Source organism: Schistocerca piceifrons, chromosome 9 (genome assembly GCF_021461385.2).
Source record: "Schistocerca piceifrons isolate TAMUIC-IGC-003096 chromosome 9, iqSchPice1.1, whole genome shotgun sequence".
In the NCBI taxonomy this organism is placed as follows: Eukaryota; Metazoa; Arthropoda; class Insecta; order Orthoptera; family Acrididae; genus Schistocerca; species Schistocerca piceifrons.
Genome location: NC_060146.1, coordinates 62,628,100 through 62,643,042, shown reverse-complemented (window position 1 = coordinate 62,643,042; position 14,943 = coordinate 62,628,100). Strand labels below are relative to the sequence as shown.

The window sequence follows — 14,943 nt, the reverse complement described above, 5'->3', positions numbered from 1 at the left end:
CAAAGCACCCCATGTTCTTTCCAGGTATCTTTAACTTAGCCTAGTTATCTCTCATCAGATGTTCAACTGGTCTTCATCTGATACGATCCTTTCCAAGTACTGGAGGGGAATATGGTTGGGATGCATCCATTTCACATGACTAACCCACTTCAATAATTTATCCATTTTATTGTTTGTTGAGCTCTGTGGCTGTGGGTCATGTTATTTTAAGAACTACAGCAACCAACCACATTTTTACATTTTGTTATTTATCCCAACATACCTTTTAGACTTTCATCCACTTTCAATTGGTGCAATACATATTTCAGTATTCCATTAGTACATCGTTATAGGTGTCAACTGCAGTTTGGATGCTGCAAAACAAAATGTTATTTTCCACAAGTCATGTGCAGCATCCATATTGCAACCAATATTCATAACGATATACTAATTGAAGATTGTATTACGTACTATGCCAACTGAAGATAGGTGAAATCCAAAATGCATATTTGCACAAATAAAACTACATGACAAAGTCGGTGATTGCTGTATTTCTTTAATATTACAAATTTCTTCAGTCTCACTGTAGTCAGCCTTCCCTCCACGGTCACTTCCAATGCAGTTCTATACTTACATCTTCATTTTTGGACTTCTCTCTCTCTGTCTTTAGTACAGCATGTCTAAGGTATATAATTACACACGAGCTTATTATGTATCTTTTTTGTTACGACTATAATACATTATGGACAGAAAGCAAGTTTTGAACATGGCTTGTTATGTTGTTAAGAGGAACAATCTGATTCCAGGTAAGTGTTCGTATTACACTGAAGAGCTTGTATCCTTTAGTTACCCTGTTCAGAACCTAAGCATTGTCACCTTCTTCACTTGCCACAACATACTCTCATCTTCTGCCTCTTCACATACAGAGTTTCTTCAGGAGGAACAGTGAGTTCAGGGATATGACAGAAATGATCATTCAAAGCAAAAAAAGTCTAGTAAACATGGGCTCTAAAATTTGTAACATGAGCTATGAGCACCTAAGATGAACATATGCTCATAGTTCTTAAGGTACACATTTAAGTGGCCACATTTACTAGACTTTTTGTGCTTCAAATGATAATTCTTGTCATATCCCTGAACACTAACCATTCCACCTGGGACAACCTGTATAGGTTACATGGAGTGGGTTTTTCACTTGTTTTCATTGTCTTGTTTTTTGCTCAGAGTTGACCCAGACTCTTTGAATTTGATGTTCCACAGAGATAAATTCCCTCATCTCCATATTGGTTTCACTCAAATGGTGATGACACCCATAAATAATATAGCATTTAGGTCTTCCTTTTGCATTTCCTTGACATCTTTACTTATGGAACCCAAGAGTATGGTGAAGAATAGTGGAGAATGAACAGCCCTGCTGTACACCTCTCTTTGTTCTAAGCCATTCTGAATTTTCAAAGTCTTATTTGTACACTGCTGTCACAATTATCACACACCATCTGAATTTTTGTAATTACAGGATGTAGGACAGTGTTCGCAAAGCAACCCCTTTATGCCTCAGTGTACTGTCAAGTGTCTTCTCCACATCTAGGAACACACTATGAATGATACACAATAATCCAAGAGCTGGAACAGGAAATCAAAGCAACACACAATGAATGAACACATGAATGACACACACTGCCAGAAATACGTGCACATTCATTTATGTCTAGTGAAAGTAACAGCTGAACTTGAGTCGTACAAATTTTCTGCTGAACAGCTTAGCACTATATTATGGAGCTCACTGTTTTATTCTGCACGATCTGGGTTGCACCTAACACAGCCAACTAAAGTATTTTTGCCTTGGGATTTTCAGAGTACTGGAAAGCAAGCTGAGGCTGGTCACAAAACGAACTGGATGGTGGACCACGATGAGATCATACCTGGAGGAGCCACACAGCCCAAAGAAATTGTCAATGCAGCAGTGGATCCTACAGTGGAACCAGAAACAGATATCGTGACAGCAGACGATGTCGACGAAATGGCAGCCGTGAGGGAGGATGACAGCGTAAACAGGGACAGTGCCGAGTCTGACGACATCGCTTGGCTGTCTCCGTCAGCTAGGTCAGCAGTCACAGCCGGCGGCACGGTGCTCGGTGCAGCGCTCCTCGTCTTCCTGGCAGTGCTGGTCGGATGCCGCGTGCGACAGCGGAGGCGCCGTGCCCGGGCTCGTTCGCCCATGATCCTCAACCGGGGGGGCACGCTCGGCGCCAAGCGTAATCTCGGGGGCACACTCGTGCTTCCGGGTCACAAGAGGAAAAAGCAGGAGGGCAGTCAGCAGCAGTACCTAGAGGACGACTTTGCTGAGCCTCCGAGGAGGTACTATCTGTGGAGGACCATTCGCAAGACACTTCAGTACAAGTGATAGTGGTTACAAGACGAGTACAGGACATCAATAGATGAGCTGGGCGGTAACTTGTGTTGACTGCTTTGGGCTAAAAAAAAAAAAAAAAACAATGCCAAAGGTACACAACCATCATTTCTGCCACATTCTCTCCCAGTGATTCATTTATGTGTAGATTATACTACTTTGGCTACATCAGTAGCCAGCAGTTTTACCACAAGATGGAGAATGGACAAATCTTCAAACCTCTGGCACATTACTCAAGTGAACTGATGTAAATAAGTTGTCTCTTATATGGAAAACAAAGACCCAAAGTGTTGGCACCTGTGTGACTTCCATTGGATTACAAAGTTGGACATTAAAATGTGGCCACCTTCCACAAAAGCTAAGTTTTTGGAAGTGGAATATGTAGGCCATTACTGTCAACTTACTCTACTTGCCACAAGGATGTTACATATAAACTCAGGGCAAGGATACTTTCCTCATTTCACTGACCCTGACAGATGGATCATCCATCAAACTGAGTATGACTGATCAGGCTGACTGTTTAGCATGTAACTATAAGAATCACAGAAGAGCGGGAAATACTGCCAGTAACACTTTACGAACTCTCAAAAAGAGAGCCATACCAGTGGTTCTGCATGAATCAGTCCATGCTGAGTACACCCCCCTGGAACATAGGCAAATTCCAAGAAGTTAGGAGTGCTCACTGTGAAAAAACTGGATGATAGGAGTGTGTCTTTTCTGCATTTCGCAATGCTTGACAACAGGAGAAAGTACATGTGCCTATGGTTTCATAACCTAACTTTTACACAGTCTAACTCAGGAAGGTGTATCACACATTCATACTTCATGCAGGAATTAATTCTGAGCATCACATGTCTTAGGTAGAATAATAATACCTTCAAGTCTCTTGACCAATGTTTCCAAAGACCACAAAAATATTCTTAATGGAAATACTGTAATGGTATCTCCAACAGAAACAGCTAGAAGAAAAGTGATGGTTCACAAAATACACATTTTTAAAAGGAATTCCTGTCTGGCTATGCAGTGGGTGCAACATTTCAACAACTTTCTGATAACTGAGTGCTTACTCATTTCTTATGACGTTACAAAGTTAGTATGAGCACACGGGAGGAGAAACAGTAACCCAGACTGTTTATTTTGTGTGTAAACATTTGCCAAATGCAATGCCATTTTCTACGTGGTGATTGTGATGATAATTACACATTCTAGTTTCCTTCTCAAACTATTTTTGTACAATTATTGTCAATATGAATACTTAAATGTTTTGTATTAATTTATTATAATAAAAATAAAATGGACAGTATGTCAAACTTCATATTGCTTTCATTATGAATACACTCCTTTATGATTTAGTTGCACATATAAACATAGTTGCATATAGAGTGCATCACGACTACAGAACATACACAAATTTCATACAGAATTCACTATAGTCCTTCAACAAGCAATATACACAGTGGACTTCTTATATGCAGAAGAAATCAGTCATATGCCCTATGGCAGGATTCCTCAAATCTAATCCCTGGTTTTCTTTGTACATGCATGATGCTGAAGTTAAGAATGCTATCCTTTTAGTTTGGTTTCAACATTTACGATAACCCAATGACTTTCTTCTTTCAATTTTCAGTGTATATCTTAATACAAGTTCCAACACTGCCATTGTGCGCGTAGTTATCATTATCTTAAACAGTTCAAAATTTGGCATAATTCACATGGCCTTGTCATTTAATTAGGACTAATTTATGGTTAACAAACTTTAGGTTTTCTAATACCATATTAAAAAGAAAATATAGGTTATTTCTGTGAAAAGTTGGACTGGAAACAGCAACCACCTTCATCTGACTAAACTTCTTTTTTATCAAACTGAAGATTCAAATGAGAAACTGTTACTACTACAAGAAGATATAATGGTTGGCCAATAGTTACCCCAAGGAGGCCAAAAAATACCAAAATTTTTGTACAAAACACTTAAAATACACCAGACAGCAAGGCCTGGGTTCCTTTCCACCTAGGATCTGAGTGACCCGCCTCCGCACCTACCCCCACAATCCGAAGCCTCCACCAACCAATTCCTCTTTTCTCCTTGCAGACGGAATGTTTAACCACAATAATAGTGGTAGAGTTCTGTGGCTCCCAACTGTATTACTTGCAGAAATGCGAAAACTGGCAACATTTTTGTGTAGCTTTGTTAATGGTGAAAGATGTTATGGCTTCCCCCCCCCCCTTCAATCAATATAACACATGTATGCGTTCATCATTATTAATGTAACAGTCAGGTGTGCAAGTGAATGCTATGTAGGGCTGGAAGAGCCATTCTTCTATAGGCCAGCTCTCCCATCAAACTGTTGTGAGTTTGATGGGTGGAGCGATTATGGTGTGAGAGCTAAGGTGGCTGCAGCAAGACAGACAGACATGCTTGAAAACTCTTTCTTGTTCCAACAGGATACAGAAATTCAATTGTTGGTGGCAGAGCCTCGGATTGATCCATGACATCCATGTCCCATGAATGGTAAGATGGTGGTTTTTATTTATTTTATTTACACTTCTAGTTCCATAGGACCAAATTGAGGAGCAAATCTCCAAGGGCATGGAACACGTCAGTATATGAAATTACAACATAAAAGTAATAACAGATAAAATAAAATGTTTATGGACCCAAAAGAAGTCAAGCCATAAGTTTAAGTACACGCAATCAACAACATAACAAAAGAATCACCTTTCAAGGAACTCCTCAAGAGAATAGGAGGCGTGACCTACGAGGAAATTCTTCAGTTTCGATTTGAAAGCACACGATTACAACTAATATTTTTGAAGTCTTGTGGTAGCTCATTGAAAATGGATGTAGCAGAGTCAAGGAAGTGCGATCCAGATGCAGATTGGATTTCTGCAGAGTATTAACTGAGTGAAAGCTGCTAATTCTTGGGAATAAGCTGATATTGTTAACAAGAAAGGACAGTAAAGAATATATATAGAGAGAGGGCAATGTCAAAATACACAGACTAGTGAACAGTGGTTGACAAGAGGTTCGTGAACTTACAACACTTATTGCCTGAACTGTCCATTTCTGAGCCAAAAATATCCTTTTGGAATGGGGAGAGTTACCCCAAAATATAATACCATACAACATAAGTGAATGAAAATAAGCAAAGTAGACTAATTTTCGTGTCGACTGATCACTTACTTCAGATACCATTCAAATAGTAAAAATGGCAGCATTATCCTTTGAACAAGATCCTGAATGTGGACTTCCCACGACAGTTTACTATCTATCTGAATACCGATAAACTCTAACTGTTCAGTGTCCCTAATCATAAGCCCATCCTGTGAAATTAAAGTATCGGGTTTTGTTGAATTGTGTGTTAGAAACTGTAAAAACTGAGTCTTGGTGTGATTTAGCATTAGTTTATTTTCTACAAGCCATGAACTTGTCATGAACTGCACTATTTGAAACAGAGTCAATGTTGCACACAACTTCCTTTACTACCAAGCTAGTGTCATCAGCAAACAGAAATATTTTAGAGTTACCCATAATACTAGAGGGCATATCATTTACATAAATAAGGAACAGAAGTGGCCCCAACACTGATCCCTGGGCATTCCCCACTCAGACTCCACATCCCAGCCATTCTCAACACTGTGAATAATGACCTTTTGCTGTCTGTTGTTAAAGTACGAGGTGAACCAATTGTGAGCTACTAATCATATCCGTAATGGCCAACTTCTGGAGCAATATTTTGTGATCAACACAATCAAACACCTTAGTTAAATCAAAAAATATGCCTAGCGTTCGAAACCTTTTGTTTAATCCATCCAGTACCTCACATGATAATATAGCATTTTCAGTTGTTAAACGACTTCTAAAGCCAAACTGTACATTTGATAGCAAATTATGTGATATAATATGATCAATGATACACAGCCTTTTCAAAAACTTTAACAAATACTGATAGCATAGAAATAGGTCTACAATTGTCTGCATTATCCCTTTCTTCCTTTTTATAAAGTGGCTTTACTGCTGAGTACTTTAATTGTTCGGGAAACTGACCATTCTTAAAGGAATAATTACAAATATGTTTAAGTACAGGCCTAACATATGCAGCACAGTACTTCAGTATTCTACTAGGCACTATCATATTCATGAGAGTCCTTATCTTCAGTTGTCACAGCCCACGAAGCCTATGTCTCGTGCTGTGGTTAAGCGTTGTTCTCGCAGCCCCCATCCGTGACAGGATGATGGCAACAGCACGAACCCAAAATGCTGCATCTTGCGTGGTCAGCATACCTCAGCAATACTGCTTCAGATGCCAGTGTGATGGCCCAGTGGTGTTACGCAGCTAGCAGAGGGGCTGCGTACAGGACCCGCTGCCCAGCAGCAGCACGGAGGCTCGGCTCAGCTGCATGCGAAGCTTGCTGTTGGACGGCAACTAGTGAGGTAAGGGAGGCTCCTGTGTATGAACGCCAGACTTGCCACATGGTGGTGGCTCAGGAGCAGGTAGCAGGGCAGCTCACAGCACGAGATGACACGATGACAGTAGACGATTCGATGTTTCACCGTTGTATCGATCATCTGCCTGGTAGATGGCCAGTACTCATACTATATAATAATGCATACCACGCTTGAACTCTTACAGGCATCAGTGAAACACCTCAAGTAACAACAAAAAAGGTAGGGGGCATCAATCCAATTAGTGTACTGATAAGGTGGGAATTTGGGTCTGATGGAAGGCGTGCTACGTAAGTCTGCGCAGTTTTGATGACCACAGTGTCCAGATGACTCATTGGTCAGACCATTTGCCTACTAGGCAGGAGACTCAAGTTCAACTATCACCCCAGCACAAATTTTCAACTTTTTTTCCATTGATGTGAATCAATGTCCACTAGCAGTTACATGTCGTAATTCCTTTGTGCCTTGAGTACTTATACTACCAAAGCAGTTTTGTTGTGGCACAGCAGTTGAAGTCACGTTTGGTCGCATACCGAAAGACTAAGTGACCGTAACAGACTCAGCACAGACCACCAGGAAGGCAGCGACGTGGTGGCCTAACACCAAGTCTTGTAAGTGGCCTGGTTGCAGCACTAAGCCCCAATACGGGCCACTTCATTAAATTGACCACATTTTTAATGCTGCAGCTGCCTCCTATGCTGTCTCTTAACCCCGTGTTTCACATTTATATACGTAACAACTTCATCACATGACAAATGCTGCACTGCAACAGAATGCCAGCCAATCTAAAAAAAAATTTGAGCTATTTATATAAATGTTAAATAAGGAGTTACAACACACAGAATATAAGGCAGTTGCAGTGTTCAAAATGCAGTCAACTTATTAATGATGAAGGTTCATTCCCCCAGTTTAATATGGATGAAACTTATGAATATATCTTATTATAAATAATGTTACATATAAAGTGGCTGAAATCCTGTATTTCCCTATGTCACAACCCACACTGCCTCTGGTGTCATTATGGCTTCAACATACACAGTAACTTTTCTAAGCCTTGAGAGACTATGAAGAATCTCACAAGAATTCCTGGACTCCTTGCAGTAATTGTCCCTCAATTTCTCAGGGCATGATGAAGCAACAAATGTCTTAGCCTATTTACCATCATTAGAGAATGCACAGATCAGAGATGGAAAGGAAAAGCCCTTGGAAACAACTGAAACGAAGACGCAAAAAATTCTGCATTATCAAACAATTAAGTGCCATTCAAAATAAAACAGAAAATGTTACTAGCACAGCACTCTGAAAGCTATAGCAAACACAAAGTACTCACCAATAAAGCTCGTATGTGAAGATATCTTTCAGCATCTCACTGGCAGGATCTGAATTGCTCTGAAACAAAAGTTACGTAATTAATCACAACAAGATATGCTATGCAAAACAAAGGATTCTAGTAGAACGAAATCTCCTCAGTCTTCAAGCCACGTCAATTCGAATAAAGTACTCGAGCTTTCTATGGCCATCTCTGCCATTGTGGTCAGGAGTAAAATTACTGACCACCAGGGCTGGTACAGTTTACCGCTTATATAGCTACGATTTGGCCTCTGGCACCAATCGGAGAGAGCCAAAACGAAGCTTTCCCGATAGGTGATTGGGCAACTTCAGCCTGTCACAGGACCCAGTGACAGTGTTATGTTTGAAACTGCTGCTCCTATCTTCCTACAAGCGTTGTTTCCTTTTGACATCCAAAGCCTGCCCCCATGCTTTACTGAGTGTGTATTCCTGGTCTCTGTTGAAACTGTTGCCGTTCATTCAGATCTCATCCACGTCTTTTATAATGGAATCCCAGTACATTCATGCATGAGCAAAGACTCTCAGGTTTTCAAATGTATTTTATGTCCATCTTCCAGGCAGTGCTCAGCTATGGCCGACTTGTCAAACTGCCTGTGTTTAAAGTGTTGCTTGTACTCGGTACAATGCCCTGCAACTGTGCAAATAATCTGATCTATATAGATGCTGCTGCATTCGCAAGGGACACACTAGACAACATAGCTCTTCGTGTACCCGATATGTATGGTGTCTATTGTGAAGGCAGTAACGTCTATTTGTATATAGGTCAGACAATTCGCACAGTTGTAGAGTGTCATACCGAGTACAGGTGACATATTACAAAAAGTGAGCTTGACAAGTCAGCCATAGCTGAGCATTGCCTAGAAAACTGACACAAAATACTGTTTGAAAACACCAGAGTCTTAGCTCATGCATCAAAATATTGGGATTCCGTTATAAAGGAAGAGGCTGAGATCAGAATGAATAGCAACAATTTTAACAGTGATCAGGGATACACACTCAGCAGGGTGTAGGGGCTTGCTCTGGATGTCTCTCATTAAAAGTTCAAATAAAAAACAGATAAATCAAAATAAAGAAACTGTATCAAAATAAATAATGTCTAAGGAGTGGAGAGTTTTGTTTACACATATTGCCATAGTGATACATTACTACAGAGATATTATAACAACAAGGAAGGAATTGGCATCCAGTTACTGTAAACTGTAATCTGTAAAACATTCCAACGATGCAGTGGACAGGTGAAGAACATGCTTACACCACGGAATCGCTTCTAGTAAACAATTATTTCGCTACTGCCGCCCAGCATGCTTTCTGGAGATGCTTCCAGATTCCCATTTGTGGGGAAGCTCCAGATTGGAAAACCATTAGCTAGTGGGTATCAAACTTCAGAATGAGTGGTGACAGTTCAAACATGAGGAGAAAGGCCACACAGCATTCAAACTCCAAGAAACATTAAAGCAGTAAGGTGTACTATTTAAATAACGTGTTCATCTGCACCTTACGGTCTAAGGGTTAGAATCCCTGTCTCTCAATTGCAGTGTACTGGGTTTGATTCCCAGCTGGGTGGGAGCTTTTCTTTGCTCAGGAACTAAGTGTTTGTATTGTCTTCATCGTTTCAGCTCATCTTCATTACAAAAATGTGCAAGTCACCAAACTAGTATCAAATAGAAAGACATACTATGGGGCCTGGAAAGCCCCAAGTGAGGTCTCTCAACCAATAACACCACACAATCATTTGATTTCATTTTTCCATGATCAGTCAATTTTGACTATACATTATTTTGAAGTGGACCTATGTGGAGATCGTATAATGCATGTACTGACAAAGTCAAGCACCTAGCAGGAGAGGAGGAAGTGAAATGAAACTTCACACAATGAGAAGTCACATAGTTTCAGTGGCAATTATATCATGTTAAAGTAATAATAAAACTGGCAGTACAGGCGCATGGCTGGTCACTTTTAGGTAAAATGGCATCAGGATTCTTGCATCAATTTGATTGGGAAAGCTTACATATAGCCATAGTACATTCTCCTGATGGTTCTTGATCAACTACTGTAAATGGCCCTTGTAATGAAATTTAACAGTGTTACATTCATATTAGCTCACATCGCAATACACCACTTTAGTAGAAAACATGACACCAATATTACATGCATGATATACTGGGTCAGAACTTCACTGCTTGTTACTAGGAGTTAATTCATAACAAATACCCATATTTATCTTTACAAAATGTGTTTGAGAACTGTGGCTTTATTCTAATAATACTAACAAAAATTTTATATATTATAACATAACTATCATTTTGGGCAGTAAAGGCAAGAGGTAGGTTAGACCCCTGAATGTCATGGATACTGACACTGACACAGAGTTGATGTCCACGCAGGTCCCACAGAAGTTCTACTAATGATATTTATAGGTGAGGAAGTATCTCAACATCACACAGGCAGTTCATATACACACGTATCATGTGAGGATTAAATGGTTTGCTGTTGAAAGTTGGTACCAGTAGACTGTCTGACGAGAGGTAACACGCAAGGACAGACGAGGTCAGTGACAGTGAATATCGTTCTGTCATCAGAAATCCCCGAATCACTACCAGTTGTACCTGAATTCATATCAAATGGCTCAAAACACCATTTGCTACACTATCATGCATTTTCAGAACATTAGCAGAATGTCCTCCACCCCTTCGGTATTGATGTATTTGCGGATGATCTTCTCAGGTAGTACAGAACCGATACCCACCATTTAAAGTGATGCGATGCCACTTGTCACCAGTCCACACTTCCTAGCTATGACACAATTCCAAAGGCTGTCATCTGTGGTGTTACGTTAACAGAAGCCTACTCACACTTCCCCAGCTACTACTATACGGGTTAGCACGAACTAAGGCAGTCGACAGAACAATGCGAAGTGGCAAGGGGCACTGTGATATATGATGCTCCAACCGAGAGCATCAGTCTGTCACACCTGTCTGTTGCATGTGCTTTGGTGTGCCTGTAGAACATCTAGTGTCGCTTTTCGTATTAATTTTAGTTGACTGAGGGTGCTTGCCATTGTGGTGTTCAACAAGTATTACGTTAAGAAGGGGGCAGTGATAGTTTTGGAACATACGAATTTTTCTAGGGAGAGTCAGAGTCGTGAACAGCAACCCGAAGTGGTGCTCACCTCAGCATTGCCAGTTCCGAGAGTGGGCAATGGATTGACATGAGGCAACACTGCAAAGTATTCTCCATTCCTCCCTGCATATCACGAACCCATCTTCTTACTTGTACACCAATATAGTCCCGATCAATGGGGTGAAATTACTTCAGAAGCTGTAACGAGTCCATTACTTGGGGCCAGATGGTAGGTGCAGAAGTGATGGGGTCACGATGCGCTTCGTGCACAACAGAGCAATCCTTCCTCGGTGCAATCAGACTTGGTCGACAAGAACACTGACATCGTTTGTGGCTCATATCTTGTTACCATTCAGTCCAACATTGGGCCATTGTTGCAAAAAAATGGTTCAAATGGCTCTGAGCACCATGGGATTAAACATCTGAGGTCATCAGTCCCCTAGAACTTAGAACTACTTAAACCCAACTAACCTAAGGACATCACACACATCCATTCCCGAGGCAGGATTCGAACCTGCGACCGTAGCGGTCGCAGGGTTCCAGACTGTAGCGCCTAAAACCGCTCGGCCACTACGGCCGGCGCCATTGTTGCACTGAAATGCCCCTACTGACAGGGTGTTGCACACATTGACAGGCCCACAATGCTGCCCATTATAAATCCGCTCAGTGCTGGTAGTGGTTACAATGGCACACAGTGTTCTAGGAACATATTCTTACAAAAGAACTTTATAAAATTTTAGGATTTCTTCTTGATCCGATTGCACACAGAGCACAGGATGAATGACTGCTTAAATGTCTCTATGCATGATGTAATTACTCTATCTTGTCTTTGCAGTCCCTGTGGAAGCAATACATAGGTGACTGAATTTTATTTTTAGGTCCTTTGTTTAGTACTGGTTTTTCTAACTTTGGAAGATCGCATTCATGGAACAGCAGCATTACCGTGATGCTCTCTCACAAGTTAAACAAATCTGTAACTACTCATGCTGTCCTCCTTCGTAAACATTCAGTATCCCCTGTTAGTGCTATTTGGTATGGCTCCCACACACTTCAGTAATATTCTGAGATGGGCAACACATATATTTTGTAAGTGATCACCTTTGTACCCTGAACTCGTTTTCACAGTATACTGCCAATCCAAAAATCTGCCACGTCCCTTATCTATACGTGGGTGTATGTGATCATTCCATTTCATATCCTTACAAATTGTTACATACAGGTATTTGCACAAGTTGACTGATTCCACCTGTGACTTTAAAGTGTACCACACATGCTCACAATTGGCTAATGTGTAACTTTTCTTCCACCAGAGGTTATCTTCTACCTGTCTTGGTGCTAGCACCAGTTTAAACACCACATATGTAATTCAGATGTTGTCAGCACAGAACAATGATATGGCTTAGGAACACGAGATGTGCGGTTGTGTTGGAACAGTGTTTGCCAAGTGATTTCGTGTAGTACAATCAATGTCTGCGAGATGTGTGGAATAAGTCAAGTATTTTTATAATGATCTAATATTCAATGGCAGTTTATATAGTGATGACTTCAAGCATATTGTTGTTCTTTCTTTCTTTTTTCCGTTTGAGTCATCTAAGGACCATGCACAAATTTCAATGCTTCCTCTTTTGTTGTTCTTTCTTCTTCCTCTGGTATTATTTCTTCTTCTCACTATGTATCCTTTTTCTCTCCTCAGGCCATTTTGATCGTGTCTTCTCCCTCCTCCCTTGGAACCCTTACATTTTTCACACATTCTTCTTAAACGTCTCTCTTTCTGTTGTGTCTTTTTCAATTATGTTGTTTCTTTCAATATCTCTCCTCACTTCTTGAATCCAGGTTACTGTTGACTTCTTGTTCCACCGATATTTAAAAATCAGTTTGGTTAAGCTGTTGCCATTCATTCATTCTGTATAGAAGCTCAAAAAAAAATAGCAGTCACCTCTTCCGCAGCATTTCAGCTATGTTTTCTATGTTGCAATATACTTCATTACTTCTTAATTTCCATACACCTGCATTTCTTACAGGACCAAGTATTTTTCGAATTATTCTCATTTCTTATTTCAAGTTTGTGTAATTTGTAATTCAGTACTAAACATTCACTTGCATAAAGACATTCTGGTTTTACTACTGTGCTGTAGTGCTGTGTTCTCAAATTTTTAGACAGAGACCTCTTGTTGTAAATGTTCCTGGTTATACCATACACTCTTCATTTTACGTACTCTTCCTTCTAAAGCGAATTTTTCTACACCATTTTCTTGAATCATTTTTCCCAAACATTTAAATTTAGTAATCTCCTTTTCTGTCCTACGATTTCTGGAGAATTTTTTATGTTTGTCATAAATTTTGTTTTTTCTAAGATATTCTTAAACCTGCTTTGTTGCTATTTCTTCAAAGAAACTGATTTCTATTTCTGCATTTGTTACATTTTCGGAAAGAATGGAAAAAAAATCATGCTAGACAGTGAATGTCAATGCCTCAGTTCTTAGTCCCCAGTCTTCTTCATGATAGCCTATGTTCTTTTAGTTTCCAGTATCTTACTATTTTTCCTAGGGGCAACTAAATAGGAGTGGAGACAGGCTGTCACCTTGGCTTACATCTGTTTTTATTTTGAATGCCTTCGATATTTCATCCTGAAACTTTACTTTTCATTTGGTGTGTGTGAGCATTTCATGAATAAGGTTTGTTAGTTAATGCCTAATCCTCAGATCGCTTTATCTAGTGTTTCCCTGTCAACTGAATCAAATGGCTTTTCAAAACTATAAATGTTACAACCATGTCTTTAGAGTTTATAAGTCTGTGACGGATTATGGACTTTAAATTGAAAATCTATTCCGAACAAGATCTGACCATTCTAAATCCACTCTGATATTCTTCCAAATGACTATCAGGTGTTACTTCTACCTTGTTTAGATATATTGTTGAAAGTATTTTATAACCCACTGGCAACACAGATATAGCTCTGTAATTATTTATATTATGTTTGTCACCTTTCTTGTGCAAAGGATGGATAAAGGCCATTTCCAATCTTGTGGAATCTTTTCAGTTTCCCATACTTCTTCAAACATGATCTGAATGCTAGTTACAATTTTTGGTTGAGACCATTTTATAATTACAGCTGTAATATAGTCTTCTCCACAGGCTTTGTTGCTTTTCAGGGTATTTATTTATTTATTTACTTATTTTTTTTAATTTCTTCAGCTGTAGGTAGTGTATCTGCTCTGTGTTTTCATGAAGGTCTAGACATTCTAGCTTACAGTTCAGTTCTTCACATTCAAGCATACTGTAATTCATGCTAGCACAAAGTACTGAAAATAGGCGAAGTTTCTGTGGGTTTCATTGGAATTCCTAATGAACAGTATACAGTAATTGTGAAACATACTTAAACCACTGACTATGAAATTTCAGGGCCATGAGCGATAGAAGAAGCAAATCAAAATCATGCTGCATTAATTTTAAGAAGCCTAATAATCTAATCTCATCTAATGGATAACTCCAACAGTAAGGAAAAGTAGCGCGATATCAACTTGAAGTGTGTGAATTTGAATAGATAGGCAGTAACTAACTATTTCAAAATAAACTCACTGAAACTGCAAAAGAAAAAGATTTCTTTTTTCAATATTTCCTTTAAATAATAATATACTAT

The 14,943-nt window shown here is 39.6% G+C and overlaps 1 protein-coding gene across 1 annotated transcript in view; it reads right to left on the bottom strand.

Moving 5' to 3' along the window:
* Window positions 1-14,943, bottom strand: part of LOC124716990 (actin-histidine N-methyltransferase) — a 413,484-nt gene that overhangs the window by 340,497 nt on the left and 58,044 nt on the right. Inside the window, exon 7 of the mRNA XM_047243613.1 lies at window positions 8,164-8,222. Within this exon, the coding sequence (XP_047099569.1) occupies window positions 8,164-8,222 (59 nt within the window). The remainder of the gene's footprint in view (window positions 1-8,163; window positions 8,223-14,943) is intronic.